The 18,109-nt window shown below is 43.3% G+C and overlaps 1 protein-coding gene across 2 annotated transcripts in view; it reads left to right on the plus strand.

Annotated features, from left to right (window-relative positions):
• Positions 1-18,109, plus strand: part of SLC1A2 (solute carrier family 1 member 2) — a 141,102-nt gene that overhangs the window by 16,185 nt on the left and 106,808 nt on the right. Inside the window, exon 1 of one of the 2 annotated variants that reach the window (XM_033121692.1) lies at positions 15,575-15,906. The exons of the other annotated variant lie outside the window; for it this stretch is intronic. Coding sequence (XP_032977583.1) covers positions 15,875-15,906 — 32 coding nt within the window. The 5' untranslated portion in view covers positions 15,575-15,874. Of the gene's footprint in view, positions 1-15,574; positions 15,907-18,109 lie in introns of those variants that run through there. 2 annotated transcript variants of the gene reach the window in all.

Below are 18,109 nucleotides of genomic sequence, written 5' to 3' on the forward strand. Positions count from 1 at the left end.
GACCTTGCCAATTAAGTTGCTAACACTTGGTGTGTACCCACAGGCATGTTTGCCAATTCTTTCTCATAGAGCCACAGGTGATAAGATTAGAAAGTAGGTCCCAGGCTTCTTTGATCTTACCAGTTGTAGGAGCAAAGGTTTGTTAGGAGATTTTTCTCTTAGGTTCTTTTAACCCTTGAATTATTTTTACTCACTGCATTTCTTGCTTGAAATGCATGATGTTTTTTCCCCACTATATCTGCAATTCTTTGACACCACTTGGGTGTCCTACAATTCAATTCAATTCTAACACTGTCTACCTGGAATTAGAGTCAGATACCGTAAGTTAAGGGCTCAGTCCCACGAGACTACCCCCACTTTAGTTGCCAGTTGTACTTCTGACTGACAGGCTGTACATTCAGGGGGTTCCCACAGTTCCCTCCTTGGGTTTCCTAATTCACTAGAAGAACTCACAGAACTCAGGGAAACACGTTACTTACGTTTCCCGGTTTATTAGAAAGGGTACAACTCAGGAACAACCCAATGGAAGCGATGCATCAGGAAAAGTATTGAGGGCAGAGGCATGGTGCCCTCTCTGGGCACCACCCTCCCAGCACCTTGTTGTGTTCACCAACCCAGAAGCTCCCAAAGCCATCGTTTAGGGGGTTCTGTGGAGGTTTCTTTACATAGGCGAGATTAAATCACTGGCCATGGCTTTTTCACTCAATGTCTAGCTCCTCTCCGCTCCCCAGAGGTCAAGGGGTGGGGCTGAAAGTTCCGACTCTCTAATCATGCCTTGATTTTTTTGGTGACAGTCCTCATCCTGAAGCAATCAAGGGTCAGTGCCCCCAGCCACCAGTCATCTCATTAACTTACAAAAAATACTTGTCACTCCGGAGAGGACAAGGGTTTTGGGAACTGTGTGCCTTCCAGGAACCAGGGACAAAGACCAAATATTTGTTTTTATTATGTCCCCACCCTATAACATCAAGGTCTCCCCAAGCAAGAAGGGTCCTGCTCAAGCTCATTCATCTGTTCTGGAACCGTGTAAAGAAAAGACAGATTGTTTCAGGAGGTGCTGGGCTGAGGGAGGGAGGGCAGAAGAGGTATTCAGACGTGGGTCAGATGGCCACCAGGGAGGGGCACCATGGAGGGCAGCCAAGCCTGGGAAGGAGGGAGTGGACTAGATGCGTGTTGTTTCCTCTAATGACGAGGACCTCTGATTTCCTCTCTGTGAAGTTATCCCCATCAACCCCAACAATTGTGGGTCAATGTTTCCAACGCTTAAACCACCTTAAAGCATCTCAGTGGGTGTTTGATTAGTAGTCCCATTGGAGATGGCCAGGAACTTGTGACCGGATGTAGAGCTTTACCAGGTGAGCTGGTCTATGGGATAAAGGGAACCTATGTGTGCTGTTGATAAGAGTGCTTCTAACTTCCAAATAAAACATAAAGAATAATGTACAGCTGGGCACTGAAAGATTTATATATGATTATTTTAAGGGAAGTCAAATAGTTAGAAAGAGTGTGTTTCTTTTTCTTTTTTAATGTTATTTCTGTTAAATTTTCATGGGACTCTGATCAATTTCAGGGATGTATTATATGATTTGTGACAGGAGTAAGCACCTGTCTGGAAGGCACCATTCTGGAAGGGTGGGAGTTTATTTTATAACAAAGGTATTCATTTTACATGAAAATCCATACTGGTTAGACACAAACAAGATTAAAAAAAAAAAAAACCATAACACCTATTATCTCCCTAACCAGAGATAAATATCTTTAACATTGGTATATGTCATTTTGAACTTATGCATATATACTTGTCAATGCATTTTTAATAAAAATGGAAGCATAACCTCCAGATTCTCCTATAAACTAATTTTTCCTATAAAATGCTTTTTATACAAAATTATAATGTTTTTGACCTGGCAATGTGTTATGAACATCTGTTAATAAGTAAATCTATAACTTTGTTTAGTGGCTATGGTTTTATTTTGTGAGTGTATCATAACTTTTAAAACCGATCTCCTATTGCCAGATATTTAGCTTGTTTCTAATTTTTCGCTATTACAACCATCTTTGTATATATACACCTATGCAAACCTGTCTCACTACTTCCTTAGAGTAGATTGCTAGAAATGAAATCACTGGGTCAAATGGTTACATATTTATCATTTTGAGACATATTTCCCAATTGTGCAGCCTCAGGGGGGCAGGAGGTTGGAAGGAACAATGCAGTTGTCTTTTTCAGTGTACCTCACTGCAGTGTCTATTAATTGTAGTTGTAATACAGAACGGCTCTGGGGTTAACTTTAATTCCTGGCTAAAACCCAAGCCAGGTTTAGGCTAAGAAATGTCTTTCTCCTAAACTTGGTTAAAAAAAATTGTTTTTCCCCCTGTGTTGGCTCTTCATATCTTACGTGTCATCTTTAGTAAGGACATGCTAAAGGTCCATGTGGATGGGGTTGTTCTTTCCAGGCTGGTAGGAACAAATTGAACTGAAAATTTTTATTTTGTAACTTGCAGGCTGATGCAAATCAACTCTTCCCAAATGAAGTCTCTTCCTCAAACTGGGTAGTGACCCAGGCGTGGGAAGGCTCTGTAGGACGTGTGTGGTATCCTTCCTTCCCGTTCAGGAGGTTCTGAATGGGCTCTCTCTAAAATGCAAGACAGTCTCATCTCACGTGTTTCACAGCCCCGTGGAGCTGAGCAGGAGGCTAAGCTTCTGTGCTTAGAGTAAGACTACCTTTATTTAGCTCTCTTAAGATTAGGTAACTCACATCACTCCTCTGAGACAGATAGGCAGCGGCATTGCTTTTTATTACCTTATAAATTGTGGACCCCAAATCTCTATTTGAGCAGGCTTTACTTAACAGACCATGGAGTTGTGGTAGGGTTAATATCCTTTGGGATGGACTATTCACCATGGATAGCACTTCAAGTTTGTGCTGTGTTTCCTTGGCCAAACTCACACCTTGTTTTTGTTCTATCCCCTTCAAAAGTGGGAGTTGTCAATGCATATGGCAGTTGGAAATGAATGCTGAATAGGCTTCTATGTCATGTTAAGGATAATAGATGTTTCTGCTTGTCGTTACTGTGGACTCAGAATGTTCTGGAATGTTTGGCCCAGCCCCCTCATTATGCTGAGGCCCACAGGCAAAGCAGGTTGAGAGATATGGGTTTTGGTCCTTGCTCCGCCATTGGCTTCTCGACCATAAATCTATCCATCATATATCATAATATGCTCTGTGAGTTTTAAAGACTAGGAGAAAGAAGAAAACGAGGTTCTTCCACCTAAAGTCAAAGACTGTGGCTCAGGCGTATTCTGAGCTTTTCCTCTTCCTGCCCAGCATGTGAGCTTTAGAAGACATGTTGTCCGCTCTACCTGTGTTCTTCCCTTCATCTTGGGCCTCTACTCTGTATATAATGGCTCTTCTGCGGTTTCTGGCAGATGCCACTCCCTCGGGAAGTCTCGATGGAGCTGTGAAGTGGGGAAAGCAGAGCTTCCCTTAGCTTCCCTGTCCCTTAATTCTCCAGAGCCTCTCACATAGGAGTGGGTTGTGAATATACAGTCTTTGTCTTAGATAGGGGAACAGCTAGAGGACATAATGGTTACTTAAGAAGGTAAGCCTAAGAATCACTATTCTCACGTCTTCAGAGTAAAAATAATCCTCAACTTTTGACAGGAGGTCTCCTGAGAGATTCACTCATTCCTGGCGCTGGCTCAGATAAAGAGCTCCTCCTTCCCTTCTCCACCAGGCAAACCACCACCGCTGTTTGGAGACACCCATGGCTGCCCACAGGGAACCGGTGTTGTCCTTGGATCCCCGCGGCCCGCCCTTCTCCAAGACAGCCCATAATTGTTCACCGTGGGGTGTTCCTAAAATCGGAGTTAATGACCGTAAATGGCACAGCCAGAGAGCATTAGCAGAGAGGACTCTTGCCGGCCCCTGTGAGGGCTCACCTCCTCCTGGCTCTCTGGGATCCTTTGAGTAATGACAGGCCACAGCCCACGCTTACCACACGGGGTGCACTGGCTCCCCTGGACAACAGTGGTCTTCAGGGGCGGTGCACTCTCCATACCTACCTCCCAAAGAGAAATGTCTTTTTCAAGGCCACATACCTTGCAGCCATATCCTCTCTCACCACAGAGAGCAGGTTATGCTCAGACACTTAAGGGTGCAACAGAAATGGGACTCAGCATTGTGCCTCTCCAAGCCCCAGGGCCATGTGGCCCTGACCACTTCCACTAACTAGAACGGAATCTATAGGTTTGGATTTTCCTGGAATTCCATCCCATTCCTGGCTGGTGGAACAGTGATCTTCCAATGGAAAAAGAGGAACGGAAGGTGAGAAAGTAGAATGAACTTTCCAGGGCAAAGAAGAAGGGATCGGCCCACTGGGCCTGTTCTGGCTTTTTCTGCCGAGTCTCTCAGTCATTTTCTACAGACCAGAAGGTCCAGGTTCCTTTGACTGAAGTTAAGAAATTTTTGTTTTTAATCAGGAGAGTTAAATTACTTGTTTACACGTTCATATGTTTGGAAAGTGGCCTTTCGCTTCCGCAGGCTCTGGCTGCTGTGTCTGCACGCCCACCATCCAAGGGTATGGACAGTGCACTGTGGCGGATCTCAGTGATGCCTGAGCAACAAGGAGAGCCAACTGATGTGTCTCTGATCCCTCCACACCTGGCTGAGGGCATGTTCAAAAGTACAGCATAGATCTCAGGACTTAAGTGTGACATTGGGATCAAACCAGGACACACCACCGCTGCATGTAGCTGGGGGGTTGGAGCAAGTATCCCGCCCTGGGGGCTTTATACAAAACAGAGGACTTTACCTTTAGAAACAAGTTAGACCCAGGGATTAAAGTTGGGGTTTGTTCAGGGTCCGGGCTGGAGTTGGTGAGAGAAAGGAAGTGAGCTTGCAAATTGCTGAAGGAGGAAGGGCCCCACTGAACAAAGAAGTCTTCTTTTATGGGGGGACTAGGGAATGCTCAGTCATGGTTACAAAGGAGTCTCAAGGGCCGTGGGACCTCTTTAGCCATTCCCATGAGAAGAAAGCCATGGGAAGGAAGAGGAAATATGTGAAAGAAACACACACGATAATAAAAGGGAGTCTCTATTCTCTCCCATCTTTTAAAACCAGACATTTTAGGCAAATGAACCTTATAATGCCTTTTAAATATCCACATACCATTTTAAGATGCATGTTTTATTCATATTTATGATGATTTTCGTTTGGTTATTTTGGGTGCTCGGCCTGCTCACCAGTCACTAAAGGGAATGCTCAAAGTTCAGAGGAAAAGTGGTTGGTGACTTTTTTTAGATTTGTGAAACATCACTCACATTTTTAACTGACTGCCTCTTTCTGGTTACCAAATCCTAATTTGATTAAAGGCTTAGCAGTGGACACCAGTTTTGGAATTATTTTTTGCCATCTCTGCTCAGGACAATAAGGCAGCAGAAAGAACAGAAGCATGGGCTGTGGATGCCATGTGTCACCTACAGCCATCTCACATTGAAGTGACCAGGGAAGGGACTCCTGTATTAAAGTGTTTCCCCGAAAATAAGACTTAGCTGGACCATCAGCTCTAATGCATCTTTTGGAGCAAAAATTAATATCAGACCCGGTCTTATTTTAATATAAGACCGGGTCTTATATAATAATAATAATATAATACCAGGTCTTATATTAATTTTTGCTCCAAAAGATACATTAGAGCTGATGGTCCGGCTAGGTCTTATTTTCAGGGAAACACGGTAGCTGTGGGGCAGAGGCCAGATCGGGGGTTTGGTTGGCTACTGTCTTCAACATGGTGGCTTTAGAAATCAGGGTGTCTCCTGGAATATCACACAGACCCCAGTTTAATTGGCAGTAGAATATGGTGCCATCCATTGATTTAAAAGATGCTTATGGAATGGCTGATCCTCTGCTAGGTGTTAAGGATGCCCTGTGAGTCAGATACAGCCATCTGGTAGAGGCCGGCAGGCTGGTGCCTAAAGATAATGCATCTTGGTCTTCTGCTACCTGCTATCCTCGGGTCATGGCCAAAACCTTAGTACAGGGCACCTGGCACCAAGGAGAGGCTAGAGATGCTTGAATCTAGAACCAGCTACTTTCTGGATGAGTAACTTGGCTTCTGGGAGCTTCAGTTTCCTCTTCTATGGCTACTGTAATGTCGAGATAATAGCACCTAGCTTGCAGGGCTATAATGAAGGTTATCTGTCATTTGACCAGTGTTGGAATTAATAGGTACTCTTAAAAAAGTGGCTGTTTCAAAACATTACCATGTCAGCACAGTGTACTCATATCCCTCTGGAACACCTACAACTGAGCCTTCGAGATGTAGAAAACCCTCAGAGTATGTTAAGGCTACATTTACACACCCCCTTCCAAGCACACAGTGTACCTCGCTGCTGCTGAATCGTCCAGAAAGGGAGCCCCTGAAGATGCCACGCCTGGATGGATGCTATGCAGGACTCAGGACATGGCCTCCAGGTGGCTTTCCCAAGACCCTCCACTGCCCCTGGGAAAAGAGTCAGAGAACCCTGGAAGCCTGCATTTAGATAGCTTAAATGTTGGGAGCTCGAGTCCTCTCACTTGTCTGGTCTGGCAAGCAGAAGTAGGAATAACAAACTCAATAGCCAGAAATAGCCTTTGTTCCCTGGGAATTCCCAATAGTCTGTATGGGATTGCCCAGCAGGATCCTTGCTTGCCCCAAAGCAGCTGAGGGAGGCTTTCTCTCCCTGCGGCTGATGACTTCCACACCCTGGACGCAGGGGGGCGCTGCAGCCCCACTTTTCCTCAAAGATGGCCGGAGGCCCTCCCCAGGCTTCCTGACTGAGTGAGCCCTGCAAGTTTCCTTTGTACTTGCTAAATTTCGCATTCTCTGTGCCTTCCTATGTGGAAATCTGTAGGAAGCCGGCAGTGCCCTTGAAAAACAAAACAAAACGTGCATGAGTTTTTCAACTAGGTAACTTAACATTTGCAAGCAATACATTTTCATTGTAACAAACATTTAAAAGTACATATAGGCAAAAAGAATTCTGCACAGCCATTAACAATAGTGCTACACACACACACACACACACACACACACACACACACACACACAAACACACACGAAATAAGACAGTTATGTGATTTTATGTACCAAAATAGGGCATCACTCTGCAAACTATTTTATTTACTTTTTCACTTAATGATAGCCTTAGTAAATTTTTCAGTCTTTCCCACTTTTTTTTTTTTTCCGAAGTGACTTTGGATATATGGGACAATCAAATCTGAGGTTTGAAGCCCTAAGTTAAGGAATTAGGGTTGAAAATGGAAAACAATGCATCTTAATGAAAATTTGCAATTGAAGTGAGGAAAAGCTTAAAATGATTACCTTTTGGTCACGAAAAGAGCAGTTACAACCCTTAAATTCCGTGAGGAGAAGCTTTCTTTCCCAAACCTGTCCCATTTCCTTCTGGACTGGTTGACAGTCAGATGGGCTAGTTGGTTCCCCCAGCTACAAAGATGGAATTTAGTGCTATATTTAAGTAGGAAGGGAGTTGTTTTGGGCAGGGGCAGGTGTATGTAAGGTAGAAAGGATAGCACAGGCTTTGTCGTCAAACTGGCACAGGTTCAAATCCCAGCTCTGGTACTTGCTGCCCAGCTGGGTAACCTTGGGTCAATTACTTAATCGCTCAGAGCCTCATTTGTAAAATTTGGTAATAAAACTCCTCTTGCAGGAATGCCAGTAGCATCAAGTCAAGTAATATACAACCTGGCACAATGGCTGACAGAGAATAAGCACCCACTGCTCTATTAAGGATCCACAACCTTTTTCTGCAAAGGCTCCGATGGTAAATATTTCAGGCTTTACCAGCCATATATTCCGTGTTACAACTACTCAACAATGCATAAATGAGGGAGGGTGGATGTGTTCCCGTAAGAGTTCATTTACGAAAGCAGATGGCAGGGTAGATTTGAACCCTGGGCAGTAGTTTGCTGACCCTGCTGAAGGTCAGTGCTTTCCCATAGAAGTATAATGTGAACCATATATGTAATGTTAGATTTTCTTGTAGCCACAGGAAAAAAGTAAAGAGAAACAGGTGAAATTCGTTTGGGCAATATATTTACTTTAAATTATCCAAACTGTTGTTGCTTCAGTGTGTAATCAGTATGAAGAATCATTAATGAGTTATTTTACTTTAATTTGGGGTACCATTTTTAACACTCTGCTGTGTCTTTTAAACGGGTGGCACCTCTCATTTCATACCAGTCTATGTTCAAGTGCTCAGTACCTGTACTAACCTGTACTAGATAGAACAGCTGTGGATAGTGCTTCTCCAACTGCAGGTCGCAACCATGTAGTGGGTCAAGAAATCCATTTATTAGAACAAACTCAAATTTTAAAAATGGATTAGAGGAGAGTAGAAACTGTGAGAGAACATTGCGTATAGAACCTGGGTTGTTTCCTGTGTGCATGCATGTGTATGTGTTTGCATGTGTGTGCACGTGTATGTGTGTGTGGGTGTCGTGCAGGGCGGCCTGCGGGGTCTCTGCTCCCGCTGCCCACACAAGAACACAGGATATGGTGAGGCCAAAGAGGAACACCCACGGAGCCATAGGTAGGGGAGTCATACCACTATAGTCTTGCTGGCGGCTGGATTGGAGACACAGGAAGCAGGAGCCACACTATCCGCAACCCGCCGTCCGCTTGTCTCTGCCAAACAATCTCACTTGCTAGCAATCCGCTTCTCTGCAATCTGCAATCCACACTCCGCCACTTGCTAGCTCAGCCACCATCTCCTTGCTAGCCCCCATTTTCTGCTAGTGTAGCCACGGCAGTTATATTAGTGGCCAATGGGTCACTGGTTACAGCTGACGGCCAGCTAGCCACAGCTAATAGCCATCCAATCACAGTTGATGGCCATTTACTACCTGAGCCGTCTCCTTTCCATGTGAGGCCGAGAGCCTGGAAATTGCACTCCTGGCTCTGTCCCCACAGTGGGTATGCTGGGGTCATGATGAGAAATATAAGACATATTTCTTCTTGTGGGTTGTTGTGAAACATGTTTGTAATACACTGCTTTACATACTCGAGTCAAGCTTTTCATTTCTTTTTTTAATTAGGCTGGCTGAGGTGTTTCGCTTCTTCCTTGTTCAGGCTGTGCCATAGCTGTGCCAAAGGTCTCTATTGGTCACCTGAAACCAGCCAAACCAGTTACTAAATGTCATGCTGATCATTTAAAAAAATACACATCAAAATTCCCAACTTTAAACTTTACTATCTCAGTACTTAGTTTCAAAGAATCCTCGTTTGACAGAGAGAAAGCTGAAACCCAGAAAGGGAACATGTGTAATCAAGACTCAAAACCTCAGTGGTGGTTTGGGATAAGAATGAGGAAGGCCACGAGCCCAGAGTGAGAACAGCTCCTTCCTCACCTGCTGGGGCTCCACCTGTGCACGTTAAAAAGGAGCCCGGGTCAACTCCTCACGCAGTGATTGAAGTGTCACGAGTCATTTGTTGGGGTTTCTGAATATATGAAACAGAAGTTAAAGAGATAGTGCTTAAAAGTATTTCATTCTCTTCTTGATTCTTTCATGGATTCTTCCACCAATTTTTCTGAACATCCAAAAGCAATGATGTTCAGAAAATGAATGAAGATTCAGGCTGTGGGTTCAAACAGCTCACAAAGCTGAGGGGAAGTTATCTCCCTATAAAAATATGCCTAAGATTATTCAAAGTGAAGTGGAGAAGAGCTTGTTGTATCTGGTTTATAATCCCCATAAAAGATGAAAATAGGGAACTGATAAAACTCACCCTGCCACACACACACACTCTTTAGCTATGTAATGAAAGGCATTTAAAATAATTTTTAGTAAAAATTCTTCAGGGTCTGTTTTCTTGAAATAAATTCTGGGTAAACCCCACTCCCGAATTAGATTCAGTTTTCTTTCTTTCCCACGGGATTGATATGTAGAAATATTAGGTTGGTGCAAAAGTAACTGTGGTTTAAAAGGTTAAAAATAATTGCAAAAACTGAAATTACATTTACACCATCGTAATAACACAGATTCAGGCTTATTTGGGTACAAATCTTGCCTGCTTCACTTCTAGGCTGTGGGACTTACGCCATCATCTCAGACTCAGCTTCCTCATCTGTAAAATGGGAGTAATAAGTTTGGCTTCATAAAGTTGTGGCAAAGATTAGATGGGGGAAATATGTTAAGAGAAAAAAAGTTTGAGGGTGGAAAAATGCTTTTGTATGTGAATTTGTGATATGAATCAGTTTTCATAATAATATAGACAATTAAGTGTAGAAATAACGTATTTTTTCCACTTCCTCCTTCTTCCAGAAGGGAGCAGTACAAAGCCAAGAAATGCATTTTGTTTCCCTTATTTTAATGTCCTGATATTTAATGATTTACAGACCGTATTTTAAAGCTATCTTTTCGCCACCCATTCACATTTCATTCTCACACATATACAGTTTCTGTCAGGAATTCCACATTCATGAAAAATGGCCACATCTTCTGGACTCTTTTTTTTTTAAAAGAAAAAAAAACAACAACAACAAATAAGGACTTCGGTTGCCATGGCAGCCAACACTCTCCTGTCAGTTATTCAGAAGTGAATTATTAGTGAGCTTTGTCCAGGACGTGGTCAGTAAACACACCCATTGTCCTCAAGAGGATGGTAATGTGGTCCTGATAGCAAGAGCAGTCACAGTGCTGCCAAGTGGGGGATGTGTTGCCTCCTCATCCCATCCATGGGAAAGACTTGAATGAGCCAGCTATTGGCATGGAATCCTATTCAGTGGCCAGAGACCCTATTTTTCTGGCATTTTGGGGTTGTGTAAAAGGCTGGGCCTCTCTCTGAGTCACTTTTCCAGAAGCAGGATGCTTAAACTGTCACTTTCTTTTATTCCCAGAAAGATTTGACCCATTCTTGCTTAGATAATCCTTCCGACAAATTAAGGCCGCCATCTATGGCAGTTGGTTGACCAGGAATAACTTTATGTACCAATTCCATGAGAGAATGAGGGAGGCCACTGGAAGACAAGAAAGTCAGAAAGGGCATGTTAGCAACTTATTGAGATATAAATGGCTGCCCTCATTTTTATTTAAAAATAAGAAGCACTGCATGTGAGCCGTGGATAAGCTCCTCAGACAAGTTAATTTTAAGATAACAACCTTTCTGAGCCTCAGTGTCCACATATGGAAAATGGTTCAATAATAGAACGAAATATTTTAGAGGTGGTTGTGCGAATAAATGCATAGAAAGTGTCTGGAGAAGTTCCTGGCCCAGGGTACGTTAGCTGTGATAATTAAAATGGTTGATCTCTAGGCCATGGATCAGTATTTCTCTAACGTTGCCCATCTCCTGAAATCTGTTGGGATATTCAAAATACAACCTTTTAAAGCTGACTTTTTCATTTTCAAAAATAAAAACTGAGTGGTTTCTTTCAAAAGAAAGTGCTTAAGATGCCACCCAAATAATAAAAGATTGATGTCTTTTCCTCAATGATAGGTTTAGGGTTACACTGACATCTCTCAAGTTCATTGCAATGGTGTTTGAGGCTGTCCAAGTCTGACAGTGTCTAGAAAACAGATACATTTTAAGAGACATATTCTTTTTCTGACACAGGAAAAGAGTGAGGCATGAGAGAAGGCAAGATGGGCCTAAGAATTTAGGTTTTCCATTGAAGAGAAAAACCTAGTGGTGTGAGAGAAATACAGCAAGAAATATGGTTAAGGGCCAGGGAAAATACAAAAATTTAAAGGCTGATTTTGCTCCTTGCTGTCTGTGTCCTCTGTCTAAATTCTTCTAATTCTGATGAGACAAATTCCTGTAGGGCCAAGATTTAAAAAAAATGTATCAGGGAGTTAGCTGGTTAAAAGGTGCTAAGGAGAATCCAGAGAACCAGAGAGCAATGACACTGAGTTCGGTGTCTTTGAAGGAATACACTTTGGAGAAAGATCAAGTCAGATGGACTGGCCTGGCACATTGTGGAATTGGTGTTCTGAGATAACTCACAGGTCCCAAGCAGTATATCTTTAAGATATTACGAAAAGACCATTTTATTGCCAACTGTGCTCTTCTGCAGGATTTTCTGCCTGGGAAGAAGGGGAGGAAAGCACTTCAAAACCTTTAGGCTTTAGGAACAAAACAGACTAGTTGTTTGGAACCAAACAGACCTTGGCAAAATTACTTAACCTTTCTGCGCTTCAGTTTGCTCATCTGGGGGGAAAAAAAAAAGGAGGTAATATTTTCCTTGCAAGGTTGTGATGAGGCTGCAAGAAGAAACCCTCTGTGATGTACTTTTCATATTACAGGCTCTCAACACCTGTTATTCCCTCCTCTAGGTATGGAAAAAGCTGCCCATTTCCCTAATTCATAAATGGGAGGGTATGAATGGTGTGGCCTGGGAGATTTACTGGGCTTTTTAAGTTCCAACTATTTTTGGATATTTCTATTTCACTCTCTGATTAGTTCACTCTGAGACCCACATATAGAATGACCTTGTCAGTCATTCAGCATGTGGGTAAATTTATCATACTTCTTTAATTCATCCTCCTATAAACTACATATTTCAGGGAAATTTAATCAAGTGCCTCTCTATGAATTGTACCATATTTAGGTAGCTGGTTACCTATTAAGTACACAGTGGTGTACTTAGCAATTGTAGGCTTCCTGGACTTGGCACATCCCCTTGACCTCTCTAGGCTATTTTTTTTTTTCATATGTAAAATAAGAGGATGACAATTAGGTTTCTAAAATCCTTTTCCTCACCCAAATTCTAGAATTCAAATTCTCAGTTCTTTGTGTGATTGTCCAAAGCACAAGCAGATAAGTGGCCAGACTTCTGTGATGGTATTTTTGTTCCCCAAAGCTGGTGACTCTTCTGAAGATTCAGAAGTTGGGACACTGGTAAATATGCCACAGTGGCACGTGGATAGGAACTCAGCAAACAAGTAAGCTTCAACGGTGAATCAATGTTCTCTAATCCACTGGGTCTAACGCTGAAAGTGTCTGGGACTCATTTAGGATTCTTGGATCTAATATGTACCTGTCGTTTTGAATTATGGCCATATGCTGTGCAGATGGCCTCTGGGTAGGTCTTTCTTATTTGACAAGGAGGAAGGTCAGACTCATCTGTACACTGCTTTTCAAAGACTCTGTGGGATTGGAAGGATGAGGTCAGAACGCAGAAAACCAGGAGCAAGCCACATGAATGAGAATAGTCATCTTCCACATGCCACGTGGGATCTGAGGTCATTCAGAGTTTGGCAAAGTACTGTGTTCATAAATTTTTCAGTTAAAATGTTTATAATATTATGGCATCATTTAAAAAAGAAATTATTCCAGCCCTAACCAAATTTGTTGATTAGTCATCCAACCACTGGTCTAAATTGCATTTGACAAGAGTGCATCTATTATTATTTTGTTTCTTATTCTTTGATTCCATGAGATATCGATACCTAACGATACCATACTCTCCCCTTTTGTTTGCACTTGAGTACGTTTCTCTTTCAAGCAACCGAAAACGTCCTGCCTAGGACAGTGGAGGAAGATGGTAGGTCACTGCCAAATGTTATTGTGCAGTGGCAAGGGTGTCCCAACTGTCGCCTTTCTCCTGTTAACCCTCAGGGCTCCAAACATGCCACAAGAACAACTGCTGCCCCGTCAGCACTAAGAAGCCCGTGGAGAGGGTCTGCAGGGAGATGTCATGCAATATGTATCGTAAGTGAGCTGGTTCATCATCATCATCTTCGTCTCTGATATCACTCAGTAGAGGGGATTGTGTGACAAGAGGTCAGTATTTACACACAGTTTCAAAAAATGGATACCATCAGGGGAGCTGTGCTTTTCTGAGAAAGAACAAATTAAAGCGTGCAATGTGACGTTTAAGAAATAAATGTTACACTTTATTTTTCCTGAAGTACAAAGTAGCATTGGAATTTCGCACCTGTTTTCTAAGGCAAGTGAGGGCAGTTTGGGGGCCTAAGCTGAAGGGGCTGGTACCTCTGCAGCAGCAGGATGGGTGTGAGTGGATAGGCTCATGGCTGATACTTCAACATTCCTCAGGTGTTTAAAAAAATACCAGGCCTGACAATTAAGTTCCAGAACTTTGTTGCAACGCTGGTGCTAACCTTTTTTGATATCAGAGGGATTATTCATTATGAATTTGTACCAACTGGACAAACAGTTAGCCAAGTTTACTATTTGGAAGTGCTGAAAAGGCTGCATGAAAAAGTTAGACGACCTGAACTGTTCACCAATTCATGGCTCTTGCGTCACGACACTGCACCAGCTCACACGGCACTGTGTGTGAGGGAGTTTTTAGCCAGTAAACAAAAAACTGTATTTGAACACCCTCCCTACTCACCTGATCTGGCCCCCAATGACTTCTTTCTTTACCTGAGGATAAAGGAAATATTGTAAGGAAGACATTTTGATGACATTCAGGACATCAAGGGTAATGTGACGACAAACCTGATGGCCATTCCAGACAAAGAGTTCCAAAATTGCTTTGAATGGTGAACTAGGCACTGGTGTCGGTGCACAGCTTCCCAAGGGGAGTACTGCGAAGGTGACCGTAGTGATATTCAGCAATGAGGTATATGTAGCACTAATTTTAGGATGAGTTCATGAACTTAATTTTCAGACCTCGTATCTTTAGAGATAGCCCTGTATTAAGATTCTTTTGGGTACTCTTGGTAGAATCCCAAATGAAAGGGAGAGAAGAGGGGAACTTTATTGGCTAAGATAACTGGGCTGTCTAGGGACTTAGTAGGCTGCAGACAAAGCACGACCAAAGGCTCAGAAGCCATTCTTGAGATCCCGTCCCTCTTCCCATCTCTCGGCAGGGCTTTCCTTGGTTGTCTTGTTTCGGCAGCCATGGCTTCTGGCAGGTCAAGGCTTACAGCGTCCTCACAACTACGATCTCAGCAATAAAAAGTACCGCTTTTCTGATGTCTCCAGGAAAAGGCCCAGGAAGCGGTCTCCTTCACTGGACTTCATTCACCTCAGTTCCTGGTCTGACCATTGTTAGGAAGGTCTGACTGTCTAGGTCTGGGTCACACATTTCACTTCTATGGACCAGAGGGAAAGAGGGTGGCTCCCCCAAAGAAATGCTGGGAAGATGAAAAGAAAGAAAAGAATGGAAAAGGAAGGAAGGAAGGAAGAGAGAGAGGAAGGGAGGGAGGGAGAAGGAAGGAGGAAGAAGGAAGAAAAAAGAAATAGGTTTGGCCACTACAGACTCGTAAAAGCCTCATAATTAAGGTTTGCAATGCTTAATTCCAGCTTAGTTTATCCAGGACTTTTTCCTTCTCCCTTTTCTACCTTCACCCTCACAGATGTGTGATTTTTAAGTCAAGTGTTGCTATCTATCACCTGCAGCTTCCGCAGGCAGTTGTGAATCCTGCTTCTTTAAGCTCACGGGGTCATTAGTAGCATAACAGTCACCTGTGCAGCTCAACGTCTCCCTGTAGATTCTAAAAATACCTCCAGGCACTGAAAACAAACAGCAAGGCACTGCGTGTTTGCGCAGACGCTGACAGATGCCCACTCTCCCAACTGCCTTAGCACTGTCACGGTGAAGATAGCAACGGACGCACTGAGCTCTTTTCTTTCTTTATTTTGTATTTTTAGTTTTGGCTCGCCTATACCGCTATTGATGCAGAGGAGAAAAAGGGGGTTATTGATGGAGCAGAACTGACTGGAAGAAAGGGAAAGAGAGAAAGAACGCAAACTTGTACACATTGTCTTTAGAGCTCGCTCTAGACCTGAACTATGCTCTGTCAAGAGATCAGACCAGTCCAGGGAGCAGCAGAGGTTAGCTGGGATGTGAAATAAAACTCTTTTAACACGCGGTCACCTAGAATAACTCAAGTAGGTGTCCATGAAGAGACCCAAGGACCACGTTCGGAGAAGGTTAGTGCTCACAAATGACCAGGGCCATCCCTGGGGTTTCTCGAAGGCAAAGCAAAAACCAATCCCCTTTGCATGGAATTCTGAGGTGGAGGTGAACCACTCAGGGATTTGAGGGTCCCTTGTTTCAAGGAGGTGTCCCATGTGATGGGGCCGAGGAGCTCAGGATATTGTGTCACATGCCCTGCTTCTGGGGTTTAGGAACCTGCCGGGTGTTGGTTTTCTTATCAAACAAGTGGGTGTTTTGAAACGAGGGATTAAATGATAAAATTGGATGGATTATGAAGCTCTGAGTCATTACCAATCTGACCTTCTGTAGCTTGCCTGTAAGAGTCAGATGTCTCCTTAACAAGATAATGAACCTGAACCCAATGTAAGCATGTGAGTAAAGTCTCTTGCTGTTGGTGCTTAACTGGAATCTATTAGATGTCACTGGTGGTGATCATGGAAAGGAGGAAAACAAGTAAAAAACCACCACACTGGTTTTGTTACCAACTCTATGGCTGTGTGGACTACATGGAACCTCTGCTTTAGCTGTTGGGAATGGCCACGTGAAGAATAGATTGCTCGGGAATTGCTTTCAGAGCAAACACCTTTCAGTTGGCCGGTTTAGGGCAGGATTCTGGGATTTCAATTAAAACGTTAAGCTTTGTCGAGTAAGCATGAGTAACTTCTTGGGACAGAATGTACTCAGCATTGTTTCCATCCATACGTGAGGGGAGGAAGCGTATGTACCCTGGACATATGCTTCTCATTGGAAAATGCGATCAAATGTCTCTCTGTAGACTGGTTCTCATGGAAAGTCCCTGGCATCTCCTCAAGCCTCAAGGAAAAGCTTCTACGCTCCCAGATTGCTAGGTGGTCTCTCCCAAGGCACGTGTCAGAGGCAGGGGCACCTCGCTCTTTGTGGGTGGGAGTTTGCTCAGTCAGGATTTCTTCTTTTAAAAATCTGCATTCCTTCTTTAAATTGAATTGCCTAGATATGGCGAAGGATTTGAATAGTTTTGTGAATCTGGGCAGCCTCATAACCATTTTAGTAATAACAATAGCAGCAGCAGCGACAGCTAACATTTCTGTAGCATTTCCGATATGCCAGACATTCTTCTGTGTGTCACAAATTTTAACGCATTTAACCCACAGACAGTGGGGTTTCAGATTTCTCCCTCCATCTTCTCCTCCTTCTTCCAGAGCTAAAATTAGCCAGATTGTCTATGCTCGCTTACCAAGATGGCCAGGTAACTGCCAACTTTTTAACTGCCTCCGTACAGACTTGACTTTTAATAGAGTTCAGCAGAAGAGCAGCACAGGTTATAGGTGTTGTTTGGACACCCTCTTGTCTTTTGCATGCTTTTGTTTTGTGAGCAGGAAGTTCAAAGCACACCATTTATCAATCTAATCGAGACATTCAGTTCCAAAGACCCATTTTGTTCCCCCTGCTCTTCTTGCTTCTGACACATTGGAAAGTTCCTTATTGTATGCTAAGTAGTTAAATTTCATGAAGAAGACGGGCAGTGGACTTCTAGAGTTGCTCACAAAGACAAAAATTACTGATGGGAATGGAAAGAGTGAGCTTCTTTCGGAGATAAAGATTTCAACAGATCAGTCCAAGTTTGTGACAGTGTTAAACTACTTTCAGATCAGTCCGCCTGGATGTTCTTTTCCTCTGCATTCTGTGGCTTTTCCTCTGCATTCTGTGAAAGCTGTATAATATGCAGCAGTGAGCTGCTCTAAGATTGCTGTCTTCCCAGGAGGCAGGGTCTCCCGAGTGTCTTGTGACTCATCACCCAAACAACATTTCAGCACAATCAATCCCTAAAGTAATACTACGCAAGGGCATCGGTCTGCCTCCACTGGCGCCTGCGTCTTAGAGTCTGGGGGCTCTGTCTTTTCCTAAATCCACTGACTGCTCTTTCGTTCAGAATGTGGAATCCCAAACTGTGGAATGTGCTTTATGGGTGGGAGGCAGTGGTATTGCTGATTATATTACCAAGTGTGAAACCAATAAACTGGGCTGGGATTTAGGGGAGCTTTGCTGGTGGAGTGTAGCTTTTTTTGTGGCTGAAACTACCAAAGGAACATCCAAGTGCAATGCTGGTTCCATTTGCCTTGCACAAGTGTTTTCACTTAGAAATGCCCATTGTGTGAACGGGATCGTGATTCTGGACATCTTAAAAAAAAAAAAAAAAAAGAGAGAGAGTGAGAGAAA

This window comes from Rhinolophus ferrumequinum, chromosome 11 (assembly GCF_004115265.2).
Source record: "Rhinolophus ferrumequinum isolate MPI-CBG mRhiFer1 chromosome 11, mRhiFer1_v1.p, whole genome shotgun sequence".
In the NCBI taxonomy this organism is placed as follows: domain Eukaryota; kingdom Metazoa; phylum Chordata; class Mammalia; order Chiroptera; family Rhinolophidae; genus Rhinolophus; species Rhinolophus ferrumequinum.